The following is a 17,047-nucleotide window of genomic DNA, read 5'->3' as shown; positions in this document are numbered from 1 at the left end:
AGACATCTTTCTCAGTCAAAATACAGGACGTGTTTTCAGTCTTATGAAGTGGAATCACAGCGGTTAATCAAAAGGTGCACCTTCTGCTTTCAAATTATAGAGGATCCATCTACTGTATAATTAAGCTCACATTGTTTGAAAAGCAAAGACATTCACAACAAAAAATAATAGCTTGTGTAGAGACTACTTTTCAAAGCTATGCATTTTCAAAGAGGTGGCTTTCATCATGTGCAACATCAGTTTCTAAAGAAAATACAGTACATTCGAAAAGAAACATCCTCCTCAACTCAAAATGATGACTCAGCTGCAAGAATGTGATAAAGTATTTTATCTTAAATCTCTCTTATGTATATTTAATTTAAATATTAATCCGAGCATTCATAATATCAATTTGGGTCATAAGTATTGGTGGTATTACATTGCATTGCATTTACTGGAATCTGTTATCCAGAGCGACGTACAACGTACAAGTGAATGCACATAACCAGGGACAAGTGCGATGAAAGACGCAAGAGGAAAGTACAATTTCAAGGGCTACAGCTATAACAACAACTAGGACTTGGGCCTATTTGATTAATCTAACAATGGAATATATCGGAAACCATTTTTCTACAACACAATATAATTTTACACTTACATAGGAACAATAAACAGCTTACATAGCTAAATGAAACTAGCAAAAATACCATCCTAGCGAACAGAAGTTATTACAAGTAGTGACACACTATTGAGAACTGAAAAACAATAACTACCAATTACTACCAAATACACCTGCTGAATGTATAGCTGGCTCATAAAAAATGGCTCATAAAAAATCTGTTTTATTTCTGCTTTTAGTGCATTTTCATTGTATGCGTCAACTATCTATAAAATGATTTTAAGTATCATCATTATTGCCTTGAATAGACCATTTCACATTGATATGTTATGGCTAATTTGCTATGACAATTACCTGGAGGCAACAAGTACCAGTAGTCAAACACTGGCCTCATCTTTGACATAGGACTTTGTAAGAACCATACAGGTTACCATGACTACTGGGTAATACAACTGTAATAGCCAGGATAGGTTGGTTTGTTAGATGTTTAATAACATGAACATCCTGTAACATGAAAATGTAAAAAATGGACACTCCCTCATTATTGTGCATTACTTGTTCCTTTTTCATTTTCAGTTTTAACCTTTAACCATGGATTGGTCTGGGTTATGCAATTGTTATTTCTTTTTCATTCTTTTATTGGACCCCAGGACTCAAAATTGATTTCACGTGGACTATCCCAATTAAACAAGTAAAATTACTGAAATGACTGCTTAGCCAGTTTGACTGGAATACAAATTTATTTTATATGAATGGACAGCATTCATAAACTCAACAATTTCCGCGGTCTTCTACAGTATCTCAGCATCATGCGAGCATCCACACACTGGACTGTAATGAGTCAGGCATTCCAACCTGTAATTCAATATCGGTGAGTGGCAGCTGTTATTTCAGGATTTCAGCGATACGCTATTCCAAGCATATGCATGGCAGTAATAACATCTGCCCCAAACCAGAAGGATAATCATTTCTGTGCATATTATGAATCTCAAGCATCAGAATACTCAATTACAGTTCCCACAACATTAGGCTCCATCATTGAACTCTCATGAGTTCACACACAATAGGTCTTCACATATTGAGAACTACTGGAGGGAGGGTTTGTAAGTCCTGTTATGGGGAATGGGTATTCACTGCAGGATGTCAGATCAGACAAGATAGACTGAAAAAGGGTTCATTGGTTTGCCTTGACTGGGTGAGACACTTAAGAATTCTGACTTCTCTCTGACCATTCAAAATGTGCCCCCACTTCATGTCGCTCCTATCAAGGTATGCAACTTTTCTCTTAACCGACCTCTTAACCTGAGCAATTTATCCATTATTACATTAGTTTTCTTATTTGTGAACTTATTTATTACCAATATCCTTGTAGAGGTTTATCATTGCAGTTTCTGTTCTGTTCCATTCGATCATCCATTTTATTTTTCATTCGTATCTTCTTGTTGGGTATCTTAGATCTATACTAATTATTCTAGCAACTATCAATAGGTCAAGTAGTTTTCCATCTTTTTAATTTTCCAACTTTTTTGCTTTTGTTTTTGTACTTTCACATAAATCTTTAGAGATTAGCTATTCTTTACTTACCATCACATAAACTTTTGATTGTATGCGATTAATTTTAAATTATTAGAGGAATATGTTTGCCTTTCAAGACAACACAAAAAGCTGTCATCACTGCAAGTCATTTTGCCTTTGTCCACAATTGAATGGATTAATTTTGTGTTTTTAATTAAAAGCCACTCAGCAATGCACAAACAACTCTGATGTGTTCCACTGATCAATTAAAAACAGGTTTGTCTTTGTGCTTAATAAATCCCTCTGGTGTGGATTTGACAGTCATGAAAAAAAAACCCCACAAACAAACAAGAGATATGGATGAGGCAAAGACTGTTTGAACATGCTCTTTTGCTGTAAATCTTTCTCTCCTTGACCTTAAGCAGAATTACAACTCCACTTCCCATCCTCCCCAACAAACCCAGGCCCCTTCATCATCACCAATACTAATACTAAATCTGACTAAAATGGTCTTTCCATGAAACTGTATCATAAATAGAGGCTTACAGAGAAAATGTAGTTACTAATAAAATCCCACCTTGATGATCATATAACATCTATATGTAAAGTTCATATTAGCTCTATGTCACAATAATTACCTGCTGGCTATGTGGAATAACTGCATTACTACAGTGTAAGAAATCCAATCTTATTTTGGGCATAAGCCGATAAGATGCTATTGGCTACATACACAAGAAAGGGTATTTGTAAAGCACATTCACATGTAATGGAGTCTTTAAAGATTTACCATTTGCACCGGTGTGTAAGATGCCGATAGCCCACTTTAAATCAATGTACTGTAAGCTATTTCCGGTTGGGAAAGACTACCTTTTTGTTCAAATCAAGAACATTTATATAAATGAGGCCCCAGGATAATAATAAAAAATTACATCCTGTATTTACAAATAAGTGATACATAGTCAAAATTCTATCAACAAACCAACATTTTAAAGAAAAATGGGTTGGAACCTATATCAAAAATAATATTGGACTGGATGAACACATACTATAGCAGTGAGACAACATACAGAAAATATGAGCTATAAAGAAGCAAAACCTTTTTACACCCAGTAAAAATGTATTATTAGTCCTTTGCCTATGGCATTCTGAAGCAGAGTGAAACAGTCCATAAGATGTAGTGGGCAGTGTGTGGATACAATTAATAACCATAATTTACTAGCTAGTTGGGGAGCACTCTCCTACTTGCTTTGAAATGGGTCGCATGGGACAGCAGTTTTATTGGCCATCCAGTTAGTCATTCCATGCATGCCAACAATCTCCAACGGCAGAAAAGGAGCTACAGCATGCAACCCTGGAGAAGTCGGCAGCCCTGGAAGCCTTCCATAGGATTTGGTTTGCCTCAAGCAGAAGCTTGATGCTGTCTAGCTTACCTGAAGGGAGAGGGCAATTATTGCCCATTGTAAATCAGTTTTTCCACAAGCAGGACATGGACTGCCTTTCCATAATGTAAGATGTATTATTATAAATTGAAAATATTTATGTATCAGCCATTTCAGAATTTTCAACAAATTTCAGCCTTCTGAAATCAAGTACGTTGTGGAATGTGGTGGCTGGAATGATAAATTGAGTATTAAAGGGACATTTTTATTATGCACCATGATTAATTTTCAAGCACATCTTTACAGTGCACTGTCCTAGCCTCACAGTGACTAATGTTCTCCACACTTTAAATCCGATCAGTCCCAGTTCTTGAGGCTACTCTGGCTTCCACAAACCATTATGAACAGTGGTAATGCCAAACTAACCTCAAACAGTGAATGTACGGAAAGATAATATGCACCAAATGCAAATATCCCTTTGACGAGCACTCAGTGCTAATTAATCTCAGCCACTCATTAGCTGTGATAGACTATCATAGGAACTCCTTCCATGGTATTCCAAGTACCATGGAATTCCAGTAACATTTTAATTAAAACATAATGGATTAATACATCATGTTATAATATGTATTCCAAAGCTAATAAATACTCTTAGTCAGAGTAAAAGGGTAATGTGCATACGAAGTAAAATGTCTAGTGTTAATTCAACACAGACTACATATGAGCCCAATAGAGATCGGAGTAGTAGGAGTTGGTTTACTAATCATTTTATTGTGTATCACTATAATTCGCCCTTTATAGGGTAATGAAACCCAAGCTTTTACCCAGTCTCCGCCCACTGCATAATATCAAAAGATGCGATTTGCAACAAGGCGAAGCTGTCAGTTCGGGGGTTGGCATTCAGTGTCATAGTCAAGAATGACCACAAGCGAATCCGAATAAGTAACCTTAATAAATCCCACGTCAACTACATTATGATCAATAACCATGAAAAGTAGACTGACTAGCTAGACTAACTAACCAGACTACCTACCTTTTCACTTTTAACGGTGTTAACGGTTTTATAGGTAAAAGCCTTTAAGTGTGATGAAATTAAAGTGCAAATCTGTTTTGCGTGTGGTAAGCCATTCGGCGGCATTCTGGTATTTTGAAAATCGCTCCGTTTGGTTTATCTGCTGTGGATTGGAAACACCGCCGGACTTGCTCCCTCGCGGCGTGGAGTAGTGAAGTAGGGGAGTTAATTTGCTTACGTTTATGCAGGTTTTCACCCTGGTGTCACGTCACGGATTGGGGCGAGGCTCAAACCACTAAACCTTTCAGTCAGTGTTGCCATTTTTTACACAAAATGGAATGGCATGGCTTCCTTTTTTTTTATTTTTTATTTTTTTTTTTAAACAATATAATGAATATTATCTATTAAACGGAGGCAAGACAACTCTTACAAAAATTGATTTAGGGTTTATTACCCCTTTAAAAATCTCAACATGTGTATCAAAACAGTGCATGTTTCAAGTTTTAAAAACACATGCAATGCTATAATTCCCAGGTATGCTGGTGTTACCTGGGAATTGATTGCCTGCATTGTAAGGAAATAAAGTTCAAAACCATCTTCCATTTTACATCTTCTGCCCAAGTTAATTTTACATTCCATTTTTTGTCAGACATTCTAATTCATGGCAGTTTGCAATATAATTAATTATTTTTAATTCTTCTTGTGCATATTTTAGTTCCTAGAGTTGTGGTATGCTACACTATGCCAATCTTCTTGTTATTCCTTAATAGGATAGCATCTGGTTTATTCATACCTTTAATAACCAGATACCATCTGAGCATTTAAGACCATCAAAGCATTTCAAATATTTTTATCACCACTATTTACAACATTGATTTTAAAGGCATGCACTCAAGTATTTAATAGGGTCTAAAGCATATTTTTAAATGGCGGAACTATAGTCCTTTAAAAACCATTTTTAAGCCAATATGGAAAGCTCAGCTGTATATTTGAGGGTCGTCTCTGCAATGGGGTGGGCACAGGTTGGCATGCGTGCCCTGTGAGGTAAGCCGACCAGGTGCCACTCACTCTCACTTCTCAGTTCCCAGTCATTGTGCTGAAAGCCTCCAGACATGCGTTCAAGACAACAAACATCCGCGGTGAACTATGTTGGCTGCAAACAGTTATTGTTGAACTACTTTAATTTGAGCATTCCATTTAGTTCGCCACCAACACCAAACAGGTATGACTTAGCTCTAACAATTCCAGCTGGTTTGTTGCTTACCAGTGATTTTTTTATTTTTTATTTTTTTAAACATATCTACCTTTTCAAGCTGTTAGCTAAAGTTAGCTAACGTTCATGGTGAACAGAATATGCCAGATGTGTGTTAAAGATTGCAAACATTAGCTAATGTTTGCAAACATAGTCAAACTTTTTTCTGTTCAAACGTTAGCTAATAGTTTGAAAAGGTAGTGCACAGCGAAGCCAAGCAACGAATCAGCTAGCTGGCATTGTTAGATACAATTCCCATTAATTTGTATTCAAAATGTGTTGGTGGCGAACTAAATGCAATGTCTGTTTCAAATCGTTCAACAGTAACTGTTTGCTGCAAAAATAATTTGCCATGAACGTTTGCAGGTCTTGCGCAGCTGGGGCAGACAGACTCTGTTTGGTCACGCAGCTGCAGTCAATCTTGCACAGTGAGAGCAAGGGAAGCAGCTTCAACGTGACTGATGTAACAGATTTGTGTTGGCTCACGGTAACTCTCCAACACAGTCAGCAGTCTGCCACGGCCAAGATTTGAATGCAGGCTGTCGGGGCATGTTATTAAACTAAGGACAAGTGCTTTCATTGTGCTTGCTGAATGCATCACCTGGGAGCTACACCATATGGAGTTTCTACATTGTTAAATTACATTGTTATTTATTACGAGCATCTGTTGGTTTAGGTTTTGCTACCTGGCATTGTTTACTCCTGTCTGTACATCCTGATGTGATCTCGGCAGTGGTGTCACTCCCATCATTAATTCCTCCTCCATCCAACTGTTTGCTAGATTTTGTAGACATCTTAAGTGCCTCTGCAGCAGAAAGGTGTGCTCATTGCACCAAGTTATGTGTTACGATAAATATATTTCCCTGACAGTGGTCATAAATTTAATTACATGCATAAAATGCTGATTCTAAGAAAGAGCAGGTTTCATTGGCTGGGGCTGGGAAGCACAGTTTGTTAACATTTTATAACTCAGAAACATAAATATAAGAAAGGAGGAACCTTTAAACTGAAACAAGTAAGCGCTTATTGACTTTCCAGCTGGCCTATAAGTTATCCTGCTTTTTTTAAAGAATTACTTTTCAGGCCATATATTTCCAACTATAGATTCTGCCAGTATGACTCCAGTGAAGTCAAATGAGTTTTAAATTCACTGCTAAAGAACTGTGAGAGCAGTTTATCAGCCAGTACCAGGAGACCCTGTCATCTTCTGGAAGTTCAGAAAGCAGATGAGTTTCCTTACTTAAGGAGTCAAAGCTCGATAGTGTTGGGCGTGGCCCTGGTTTCCATAGTGACCTGGTGATGTTGAAGGAGCAGCAAAGAAAGAGGAGAATTCAGAAAAAAATACCCTTCTTCTCATTATCTTCTCCAGGCATTGGTGTGAGCCTCTGTTGGGTATATAAAGAGATGGGAGGAGGTCCAGTAGAGAGAGGCAGAAAGAGTAGAAACACAGTGCTCACTTGTACATGTAGTAAACACAGATGCACAGAAACACAGACACACACAAAGACACAGATACGTGCACACACTCACACACATACACAGACACACACACACACACACACACACACACACAGGGTTAGAACAGCCACTGATCTCGACAGTGATATCTGTCACAAGTCAGTTCACCTAGAGGGGCTTTTGTCCCCCTCCCCATTAGTATAGTGGGGTATTCCTACCCTACATGTATTAAAGCTCTGGAATTTGTATTGTTTTCTCACTATATTAAATGCCATTGTGTAAATCACGTTGGCTTAAAGCTTCTGCCGGATGACTAGCCCATAAGAAGTGCTGTGCAGATGCTGAATCACTTGAGTGGGGGGCAGCATGCAAGCTGTTTGTGTCCACGATGCACATACATGTCCTTAAATGCAAACTAGCTCGATAGTCCAAGCCTGTTCAGATTTGTGCTCATTATGTGTCGTCATTACCTTCACTTGGCATATCCTACAGTAATCTAGGCCTGGGGGCTATATTTTAGCCTTCTGCCAATCATGTGAGGGTGATTTCACAGTATTACAGAACTAAAAAACACCCTGCCTCTGATGTATCAGCACAGTACTATCGCAGAAAATATAATGAACATTGCCAAATGTGATAATCATCACGTAAATACTAGATAATGGTGGCAGCACACTTCTGGACTGATGTGAGACTGCGCTACAAATTGAAGCTTCACGCATAGCCAAAGCTTCATGAGTCCTGGGCAGTCACAACATGAAGCATCTCCAGGGGTCTGAACTGTAACCTTTCCAAGAGAACTGAACATATTCAAACAGTTTTCTTGACCTAATTGGCTGCCATTGTAATGTGAGTGTTGCATAGAGTTTCAGCCCATCCCCTCCCTCTCATGGAACAAAACTTCTAAAAAGTATATGGTGATAACAAATGGATGCCATTGTTTTTCTCTCCCGGATAACTTTTTTGTAATAATGTGAATATATTGTGTCAGCGTGAACACTATTACCAGGGCCTCTTAAAATGGTGCAGCAATTCAGCAGCACATTAGCAAGCAACAGAGAAAAACAAGGACTGGCGGCGTTTATCTGAAAAAAGAAAGAAATTAAAGTGGGGCTGAATCTTTTCATTGCATGCTGCAGTTTACAGCATGGTTTCTTGTTGTTTTTCGCGCAGAGAAAGCTCATTCTGTATACTTTGCTCCTGTGGCAGTTTCTGAAGATAAGCTCCGATTTTCAATTGTTTCTGTCCGACTCTGGGAATGAGGCAGAACAATGAGGCAACCTGAGCCAATCAAGCTGGCAATAAATAGATATTTAATTTTGAAAAAAAAACTAGGAAACACAAGCAAGTTAGATGTTGAGAACTTTAGACCGTGCAGACTGTTCAGTTCGTCTAATGTATCTTGCAAGGCCTGAAGCTTGGTCTTCAATACTCTAAGGGTCTCTTCCACTTCCAACTAAAGTTCTAGTTTGGTATTTCAGTCACGCTTTATTTGAAAATATGCTCATGACACCTTTATGATCATGTCAGAAATGCTTCAGAATGCTCTGACACACATCACGGAATGTCAGAATCAGTCATGACGTTTTGACAGTTGTCATGGTATGACATGTATATTATACTCACTAGATTCATGACTTCATTTGCTGATATACCTTATGACAAATGTTCTACTTTAGCCCTACTCCACTATAGCTATGTTTGAGTAAATTTACATACCAATTGTGGGCTAAAACACTTCATTCCCTTCTACTGTAAGTGCACTCTTCCAAATCATCAAATCCTAGGCAGGCACTCAATGTAGTTTTAATTTTATTTCATTATCATGGCCAAAAACTATTTACTTGCTGCCACTCACAGCCACATGAGTACAAAGCCATTTACTGTATTATGTTCAACAAATTGTGTCCCAAAATGGACCACTGTGTACATGTAATTGCTTTGTATTTGTTTAATGTTTGAGAAGTTGTTTTCATCTGAACAATAAACAGCGTTTCGTAATACCTAGGAACCAACATCTGTAGTTTCCATTTAATTACCATTTAATAATGCATATTTTCCGAGTGGTTTCTAATTAATTTAAAAATAAGTTATGAATAGCTGAACTGCAATGCGTTACCACTTAATTACCATTTACCCAACTGTTTCCAATTGGTCCCATGTGAATGCATCATTAGGATTTTTAAGTGATTTCCTTCCATATTTTAGATTCAGCCAAACTTTCCTTTACCATCCATTTCTGAAAAATAGTAGTATATATCCTGTATGACAGTATTCAGTTGTGTATTTATATGCTTGTCAAAATTATTTATTGCAAACTGGTTGGTGGTGAAATGAATCACAGGAGTGACAGCAGAATAGCTTCCATTATTCATAATTTAACCTGTGCAGCAGGTATGCCTCTTGGAAAGGCATATTGTAGGTTCTTTCTGACAGGAGAAATGGGTGGAAATGTGATCTGAATTTAAGGGCTGTTAACGTGTCATCGAAGATGTTTCTTAAATATTCACATATATGAACTTTGTGAACTTTATGGAGTTCAATGGAAACAATACTGTTTTAACTATTACCGCTTAAAATAATGTCACATTAACAGCATAACTCTTATCACATCCTGGTGACTGTCGAATGAAAACAGAAAAGCGATTTATGTGAAGGACTGTAAAGGTAAATCTGTGAACGGCTTCAAACTACATTGTATGAACTTGTTATGGTATGCACTAATCAGCAATCAGCAATAGTAGAGAAATCAAATGCAATGCAATATTGACTATCAGTCTAAACATTTACATCTATATTTCTATGTGGGGATTAAATGGGTGGAGTTCAGTTTATAGACTCTGAGCTATTCATTTACGACATCAAGATCCAGATCATTTTCGACATCAAGAATTCCCTGACCCAATTGGCAATAAATGATTTAGTCTCATTGCATTTCTCCTATCGTTTCATGAAATTTGTATAGAGTTGTTTTTGTGGCAAGGAGGTCCAGACCACACCCGTACAAGACACTGGGGTCCAAACAGAAGAGGAGGTGTGGACCCATTACAGGACTAACAGGGATCTTCAAATTGCATGGCTGTAGCAGTGACATAAAAGCAGTACACAGACAGTGAATATTTGCATGGGAGTGCAAAAGTCATCACTGTACAAAACCCCCCAAAAATACCTTTTTTCCATAATGTATACGCAGTGAGCGCTTTATTTTGTACACCAGCTTGTTGATGCAAACATTTAATCAGCCAATCATGTTGCAGCAACTAAATTCATAAAAGCATGCAGACATGGTCAAGAGCTTCAGCTGTTTTTCAGACCAAAGAATGAGGAAAAAAATGTAATCTGTGACTTGTTGGTGCCCGACAGGGTGGTTTGAGCATCTCAGAAACTGCTGATCTCCTTGGATTTTCACACGCAACACTACAGCAGCAGAAGACTTAACAAGTCTAATAAATACCTAATAAAGTGCTCACTGAGTGTATATTGTGTAAAATGTGATAAAAATTGGAGCCGCTATACTGAAAGCCTCTCTTAGAAATGAAGATTGCTGAGGGAGCCATTTTCACTTATAAGTCATTTTCTTTTGTTCTGAAGTCACAAAACAATCACAGGGTGGTATTCTGCTTAAAACATTCATAACATTAAAATAAAATAAAGTGTTAGAAGAATCTCAGGATCCCATTTCTGATCTAAATGACTCAGGTTGGAATTATACTTAATAACCTATATGCATGCCATTATTTTCTGAATCACCTGCCTCTTTAAACTCAACATTTTAGGCTTTTAGTTGGTACATGGTGTTCTGATATCAGATTCACCTAGTATTGTGTTGACTATAGCCTTTCATTATATAACCAAGAGGCTGCGTGATTAGTTATAAGATACGTCTGAGTACTTTAGCGGAGAAATAAAACATAAACTAATGATTGCACTCGCGTGCAATCTTTCATGCGGTGAACAAAGTTACTTTGCCAACCTTCCACTGACCTATTGCTAATGACAAAGCATGACAAATTGTTGGCTTACCAGAGATGAGGATTGATTGTGCCAGTTGAAGTACATGTGAGAACTACTGCATGTGTACAACCAGCATCTATAGTATAGCCTGCTGAATAATCAGAATGTGCACATTTAGCATATCCAGTACAGTAGGCCAAAATGTTTAATATGTGTACAGTTAGCATCTACAGTATAGCAGGCTACATGTTTAGTATGTCTACAATTAGCATTTACAGAACAGCAGGCCAAATGTTTAGTATGTGTAATGTTAGCATCTACAGTACAGCAGCTGGCATGTTCAGTAGCCTATTGATCCAAAAATATTGTCACAATAAAATATTGACACAAATAAGTTTGTGTCAGTATTAAATAATGTTTCTAAAGTAACTACTTCTGTCATTTCAGGCACCCAGCGGTTTGGACAAGTTTCAGTTTCTGCATTTCAGAGTCTCTTAGAAGATCAGGCATGTTTTGAAAATTTGTATGGTCCACAAATATATCCTTGCAGAAGGTTGTTGGCCAGTTTTGGCTTTGATCAGCTAACATGATTTGAAGGATAGAAGAGTGACTATCAGATGGTGGGAAACATGTAAACATTGCCTGTGGTCTTTGGACTGAATTTTAAAAGAAAATTAAGTGAGGACTGTGTATTGAAGCCACATTTTTGAGGGCCACCATTCTGCACATTTTATAGATACTTTTAACTTGGCAGCTGATTATAGGTAATTCCACTTCTCATCTAATGACTGATGAAATGTTTAAAACAGCTTCTGCAAACATGAGTTTATTTAGGCTTGAACATTTTTATACTCTCATATGTTATACACAAAACTGTTCTTAACATACTGTATTAGTATTTTTAGCATTTCTATCTATTGTGTTCCCCCTATTTATTCCCTTATTCCTTTTATTCTATTAATCTCTGCTGCTGTGAGACTGAAATTTACCCACGGGGATAAATAAAGGGCTATCTATCTATTTCAGAGACAAATAAAGTATCCTTTATCATAGCTTTTGTGTCCCAAAAAATAATTTCTGTTTCTGGTGCCATGTTTGCCCTGCCTCACCTGTGGTGCGTTCATCAAGAAGCTGAAATGATCAAATTGTGTTAATTGGTATTTAATAAATTACTTAAATTCCAGAAAATGTGGGAGCAGGACCAGACACACAATCCAAACCTATTCCTTCCGGTAGGCTTATTGCACTAAATTCTAGGTGACATTTCCTCCTAGACATTCAGCGGTAAGAACACATTTAACAATACAAATACACCAATTTTATCTTCTCCATCAGTTATAACTCTTCACATTTCCACTGAAAGTCTGTTGGTTAGAGTAAATATAATCCTAGGCTCCATTTCCCTCTGAGAGTTAGATGATTCATCCAAATAGAAATAAAATGACTGCCTGATTGTTAAAACCCCATTCCCTTTTGGTGGAGAGAATGATTTGTTATAAAGAGGGAGTAATGGTTGGCTGTCGTGAATACTGTCACTCGGTGTAATTCCGGGACTCTCAGAAATGTCAGTGTTCTTGGGAGGCAGAGCCGCGGAGGTGTGTGAGTTACTCCGCTGCTTCCATTCCATAAAGCGCTCCAGTAAAATGTAAATGCAGCGATATCAGCCAAGGACCGAAGAAAATGATTTCCCAGAAACAACCTTGCCACTTGGACTAGATGACTTTTTTATTACCTCCTGCGCACAAAGACCATTATCATTTTTGTTTCTAGGATGTGATTAGAGCGAGCACTACTACAGATACACCAGTCATCTTTCTTCCTCAAGAACTCTGTGTATAGGTGGAGACTCTTCTTATCGCTATGATACAGATGGAGGAAAAATCTCTCCCTTTCAGCCTCTCTCTCTCTCTCTCTCTCTCTCTCTAGACAGTGACATTGTCAACTAATTAATTTTATACTGGGGCATGTGAAAATTGGTTATTTACTAAAGCGGGAGAAACATGATTGAAAACAACAGGAGCCAGGATTTAGATGCCTGATAAAGGCAAGAGAGATCACCGATCCTAATATTTACAAGATGATGTACGATATGGTATGCTTTACTGAAACCTGGCGTATTGAGGACACAATATGTTCCATTACAGATTAGCTTGACATACAGACCTGTGTGTATTTTGGGGGTCACCAAGTTTCATGAGATCCTGAGGAGTTATATAAAATGGTGGAAAGGAATACCTGTGTCAAGTAAAGAATTTTTAGATATTTCAGGCATGCTGAACAGCACCAACTGTTTTATGCCAAAAGGTCAGGTGATATTTATTCATTATTCATTATTTATCCTTAAATTTGACCCATAATTAAAATCTACAGCTAGTATTTTTTTCCCTTCACAATCACAGTTAGTGTGTTGATTTGCCTAAAGTTAGTCAACATACAGCAAAAAGCTGTGCGACACAAAGGCGGGATTTCCGTATGTATGTTGCCATGTATAGTGTACACAATTCTTATCATAATGTTTTTAATATCATAACCTTTTCTGGATATCGCTTATGCTCTGAAATACTGGCCATTGAGAGAATGGCTGTTTGTTTTGAATTTCTGTTTGCCTTCGTATACCCAAGGCCCTCTGAGGATATTGAAACAAAATGGCTGAACTTATGCTTGTCCATGTCACCACTACAGCAATGGTTATTGGTGAAGGAAAAATGCTGGAAGGGCCAGCACTTACCTTTAAATCGGTAGTGGTATTCAGACTTTATGTTTTTTCCCCTTCAGAATGAACAGGTCTGCTGGTTTCAGCATATTTTATTTTTCTGTAAATATTAACTCTCATAAAATTAAATTAGTATTTCAGTGTGAAGTTTACATTTGTATTATGGAAAAATACTTACATTTCTAATTCTAATATTTCAGATATATACGTATGTTGTTGAAGGGAAAATATAGCAGTGTCAATGAGCGACTATTTAATGTCAGCACAAGCCTTCAGGGTGCCAGCCTAGCAGTATTAAAATGGGATTTCTCTTCACACCTTTTCACATTGACATGAAGTGGTTAGGCACTTACATCTGCCTTCCTAGACGATAATGGTGTGGCAGCCTACAGCACTACACACATAAGCCAGTCCACATTTAATGTGATTGGGAATGCTGAATGCCAAATTACTTTGGGGTGGAATTTACTGTTCTTTCAAATGTCTAATAGGCGTAAATTATTTTTCCCACTTCACATGTCACTGGTAAAGGAAATTCTGTGAAAGGGATTAAATAACATAGTAGTTATTTTGGAATATGTGTGCTTTATACACACGGTCAATAATAACCAAAAATAAAATCATCATTGGGAAAACCAAGGCATTTGGCGTAAATGAACAAATTTTATATTTCCAAATCATAAAGTCTTGCTAATTTTATCACCAGCCAATCAAACAGCCTGAGTAGTCTTGTGCTTATTCACAGCAGCCGGTACCAGACTACCTCTTCTCAAGCACAAAAGTCCAGCCAGGAGATAGATGCCAAGAACAACGTTTGTCCTTGTCTGCTGCATCTCTTGTATAGTGCTGCAAGAATGTATCAGTTTTATTTTACAAAAACAGCATGTAACAAAATAACATGACCGAAAAAGCAGCCACTTAAAAATTTACCCCAGAGACTATCACAAAAAGGTTGTTCTCTTAACTGTAAACTTTGCATTTTTATGCCTGGGATAATGTGGTATCCGCAGATGATGATGTATCGAGGTGGCCAGAATCAACCTTTGAGCGGCAGACCGAACACAGCAAACGTCTCAGTCGGCAGCTCATGTGACCGTTCCTTACATGAAGAGTCACAGGGAGGCCCTGGTAGAAAGGGGGGAATCTGATGGCCTGACTCTCCCCTTGCTGCTTCTCAGTTGGCTGAAAGGAGCCATGCATTTGACTCCACAATGTGCTTCATTGTGGTGGTTTTATTTTGAGGGGGGTCAAAAGCCAGGCAGCTCAGTATCAGTATCAAATATGTTATTACACTGGGCAACCGCGGAAGACCGCCACCTGATCTCCATCTGACCGCTCCTCCTTATTAGCCCGGGGTAATGCTATACTTGACTGACCAGGAGTGCCCCCCACCCCTTCAATCAATATCATATCAATATCCTTTTATGTTCCGTTCCTCCCCTGAAGGGGGCAGTAGTCAGACCCTCAGACAAATGACTACAGTTCAGGACAGGCTGCTAGCAGGCAATGGCTCTCCTGCTCCATTAGGCAGATGTTAGTTATATCGTAAGATCACTCAAGCACTGGTATAATTTAGGGAGAATATAAAACTCTAATAATAGCAGCAAATTTTTCTTCTTTTATTATAATTATTCCCAGCCACTATGAAATAACCCTAGACAATTCAGTAGTAGATTAGTACAGTGCGTGCTTTAGTGGATATTACATCAACTTATTCTGTTGCATATGTCTAGTATTGCGATCATAATTTAGGATGTTTAATGTGCTACTCATGATGTGTACTTTTATAGTTCTGTATCACTCATTTCAATAACTGTGTCACACCTGAAGTGTAGCTATTGGCGCTACTATAGTAATTTGAAATTCACTGTATTTCTCCATGGTTTATACAGCGGAGGCAGTATAAACTGTAAATAATAGTTTACATATCCACCACAACTGCAGAGATGGTGATGTAGCTCGCAAGAATGAAGTTAATAGATATAAATGAGAGGTTTCTAAAACAGGATCATGAAGACTAAAGCTCAGACTTGCCGGTGAGATGAACCTTGAACTCTGTTGCCTTGGAAACTGAAATGGCTTATTAGTGGAAGCATCGCCTCTTCTCTGTGGTCCCACTGTCCCATTCAAGATCACCGCTAAAGCCATCCTGCAAGTCTGTACCTCCCACCAGTGAGAGGGTCAGGAGGAGGTCCAAAGAATGAAATTCAATATAAATGTAATAGAGTACCCTGGAATATAGACACTACCCAAATCTGACCCCCTATGAAATATTAATTGTTCCTCAGCTAAATTCTCATATCCCCTGTCAGAGGGGTTTTCTTAAGTGAGGCCCGAGAGAGCAAGGCGTGGGGTCCTAAACTGTCCCGGGACAAGGAATATTAAGGTAAAGCTCATTACTGCAAGTCACATGACTGCGTGCTTGACTATATAAGCAGGCTTTGCCCAAGGGCTGCTAAATTATTCATTTTCACGTCTCCAGACACCAATAGTCAGGAAGGAGCCTGAAGGAAGTTTGGAGATTTGCTCCACGCGGTTCCAGGCATCCGTTCCGCTGTCGTCGGACTTCACCCCCCTCCCAACCCCCTCAACCTTCGGAACGGAGCCCTGTAGCGTTCTGAGTCCGGAGAGGGTCATATTCACAAACCATTAGCGAGCTCTTATATGTATGAGTTCGCTGCAAAGTGCAGACACAGGGATCTATATCACAATTAAACTGCCTTTCTGCTTCCACTGCACATCATTAGCCAGGTCCAACCGGCCCACTGTTTTACGGTTTTTAAAAAATACTTAATACATGACAGTTAGAAAAATGAATCTCCTCTATTGCGCATTAAATTCACTGTGCTTAACGGCAAGGCCATAGAGAAGTCTGCAGGGTCAAAAAAACCACAGCATTAACCTTCGGGCAGGACAGATTCACTGAGTCGAGAAGGGAAAGAAGCAGAAATAGGCCCAAAATGACTTTATCCTGATACTTTACATAAGTTACAATACAAATAATAAAATAGTCCTCATTATCATCATCACCAATGTGTATAGCACCACTGAAACAATATTCAGCAGACAAAAAATATTTGAATGCTAAAGTATGACAAACATAGGACAAAACAAACAAAATAACAGCAAATGAATGTATCAAACCCATACAGTACAGATGACAAAG

General features: G+C 38.2%; 1 protein-coding gene across 1 annotated transcript in view; it reads right to left on the bottom strand.

Moving 5' to 3' along the window:
* Positions 1-16,518, bottom strand: part of LOC133128880 (zonadhesin-like) — a 178,874-nt gene extending 162,356 nt beyond the window's left edge. Inside the window, exon 1 of the mRNA XM_061242687.1 lies at positions 16,356-16,518. Within this exon, the coding sequence (XP_061098671.1) occupies positions 16,356-16,518 (163 nt within the window). The remainder of the gene's footprint in view (positions 1-16,355) is intronic.
* Positions 16,519-17,047: the final 529 nt, after the last annotated feature.

Source organism: Conger conger, chromosome 5, assembly GCF_963514075.1.
Source record: "Conger conger chromosome 5, fConCon1.1, whole genome shotgun sequence".
Lineage (NCBI taxonomy): Eukaryota > Metazoa > Chordata > Actinopteri > Anguilliformes > Congridae > Conger > Conger conger.
Note: the sequence above shows the minus strand (reverse complement) of the source record. Positions and strands in the feature narration are given on the sequence as shown.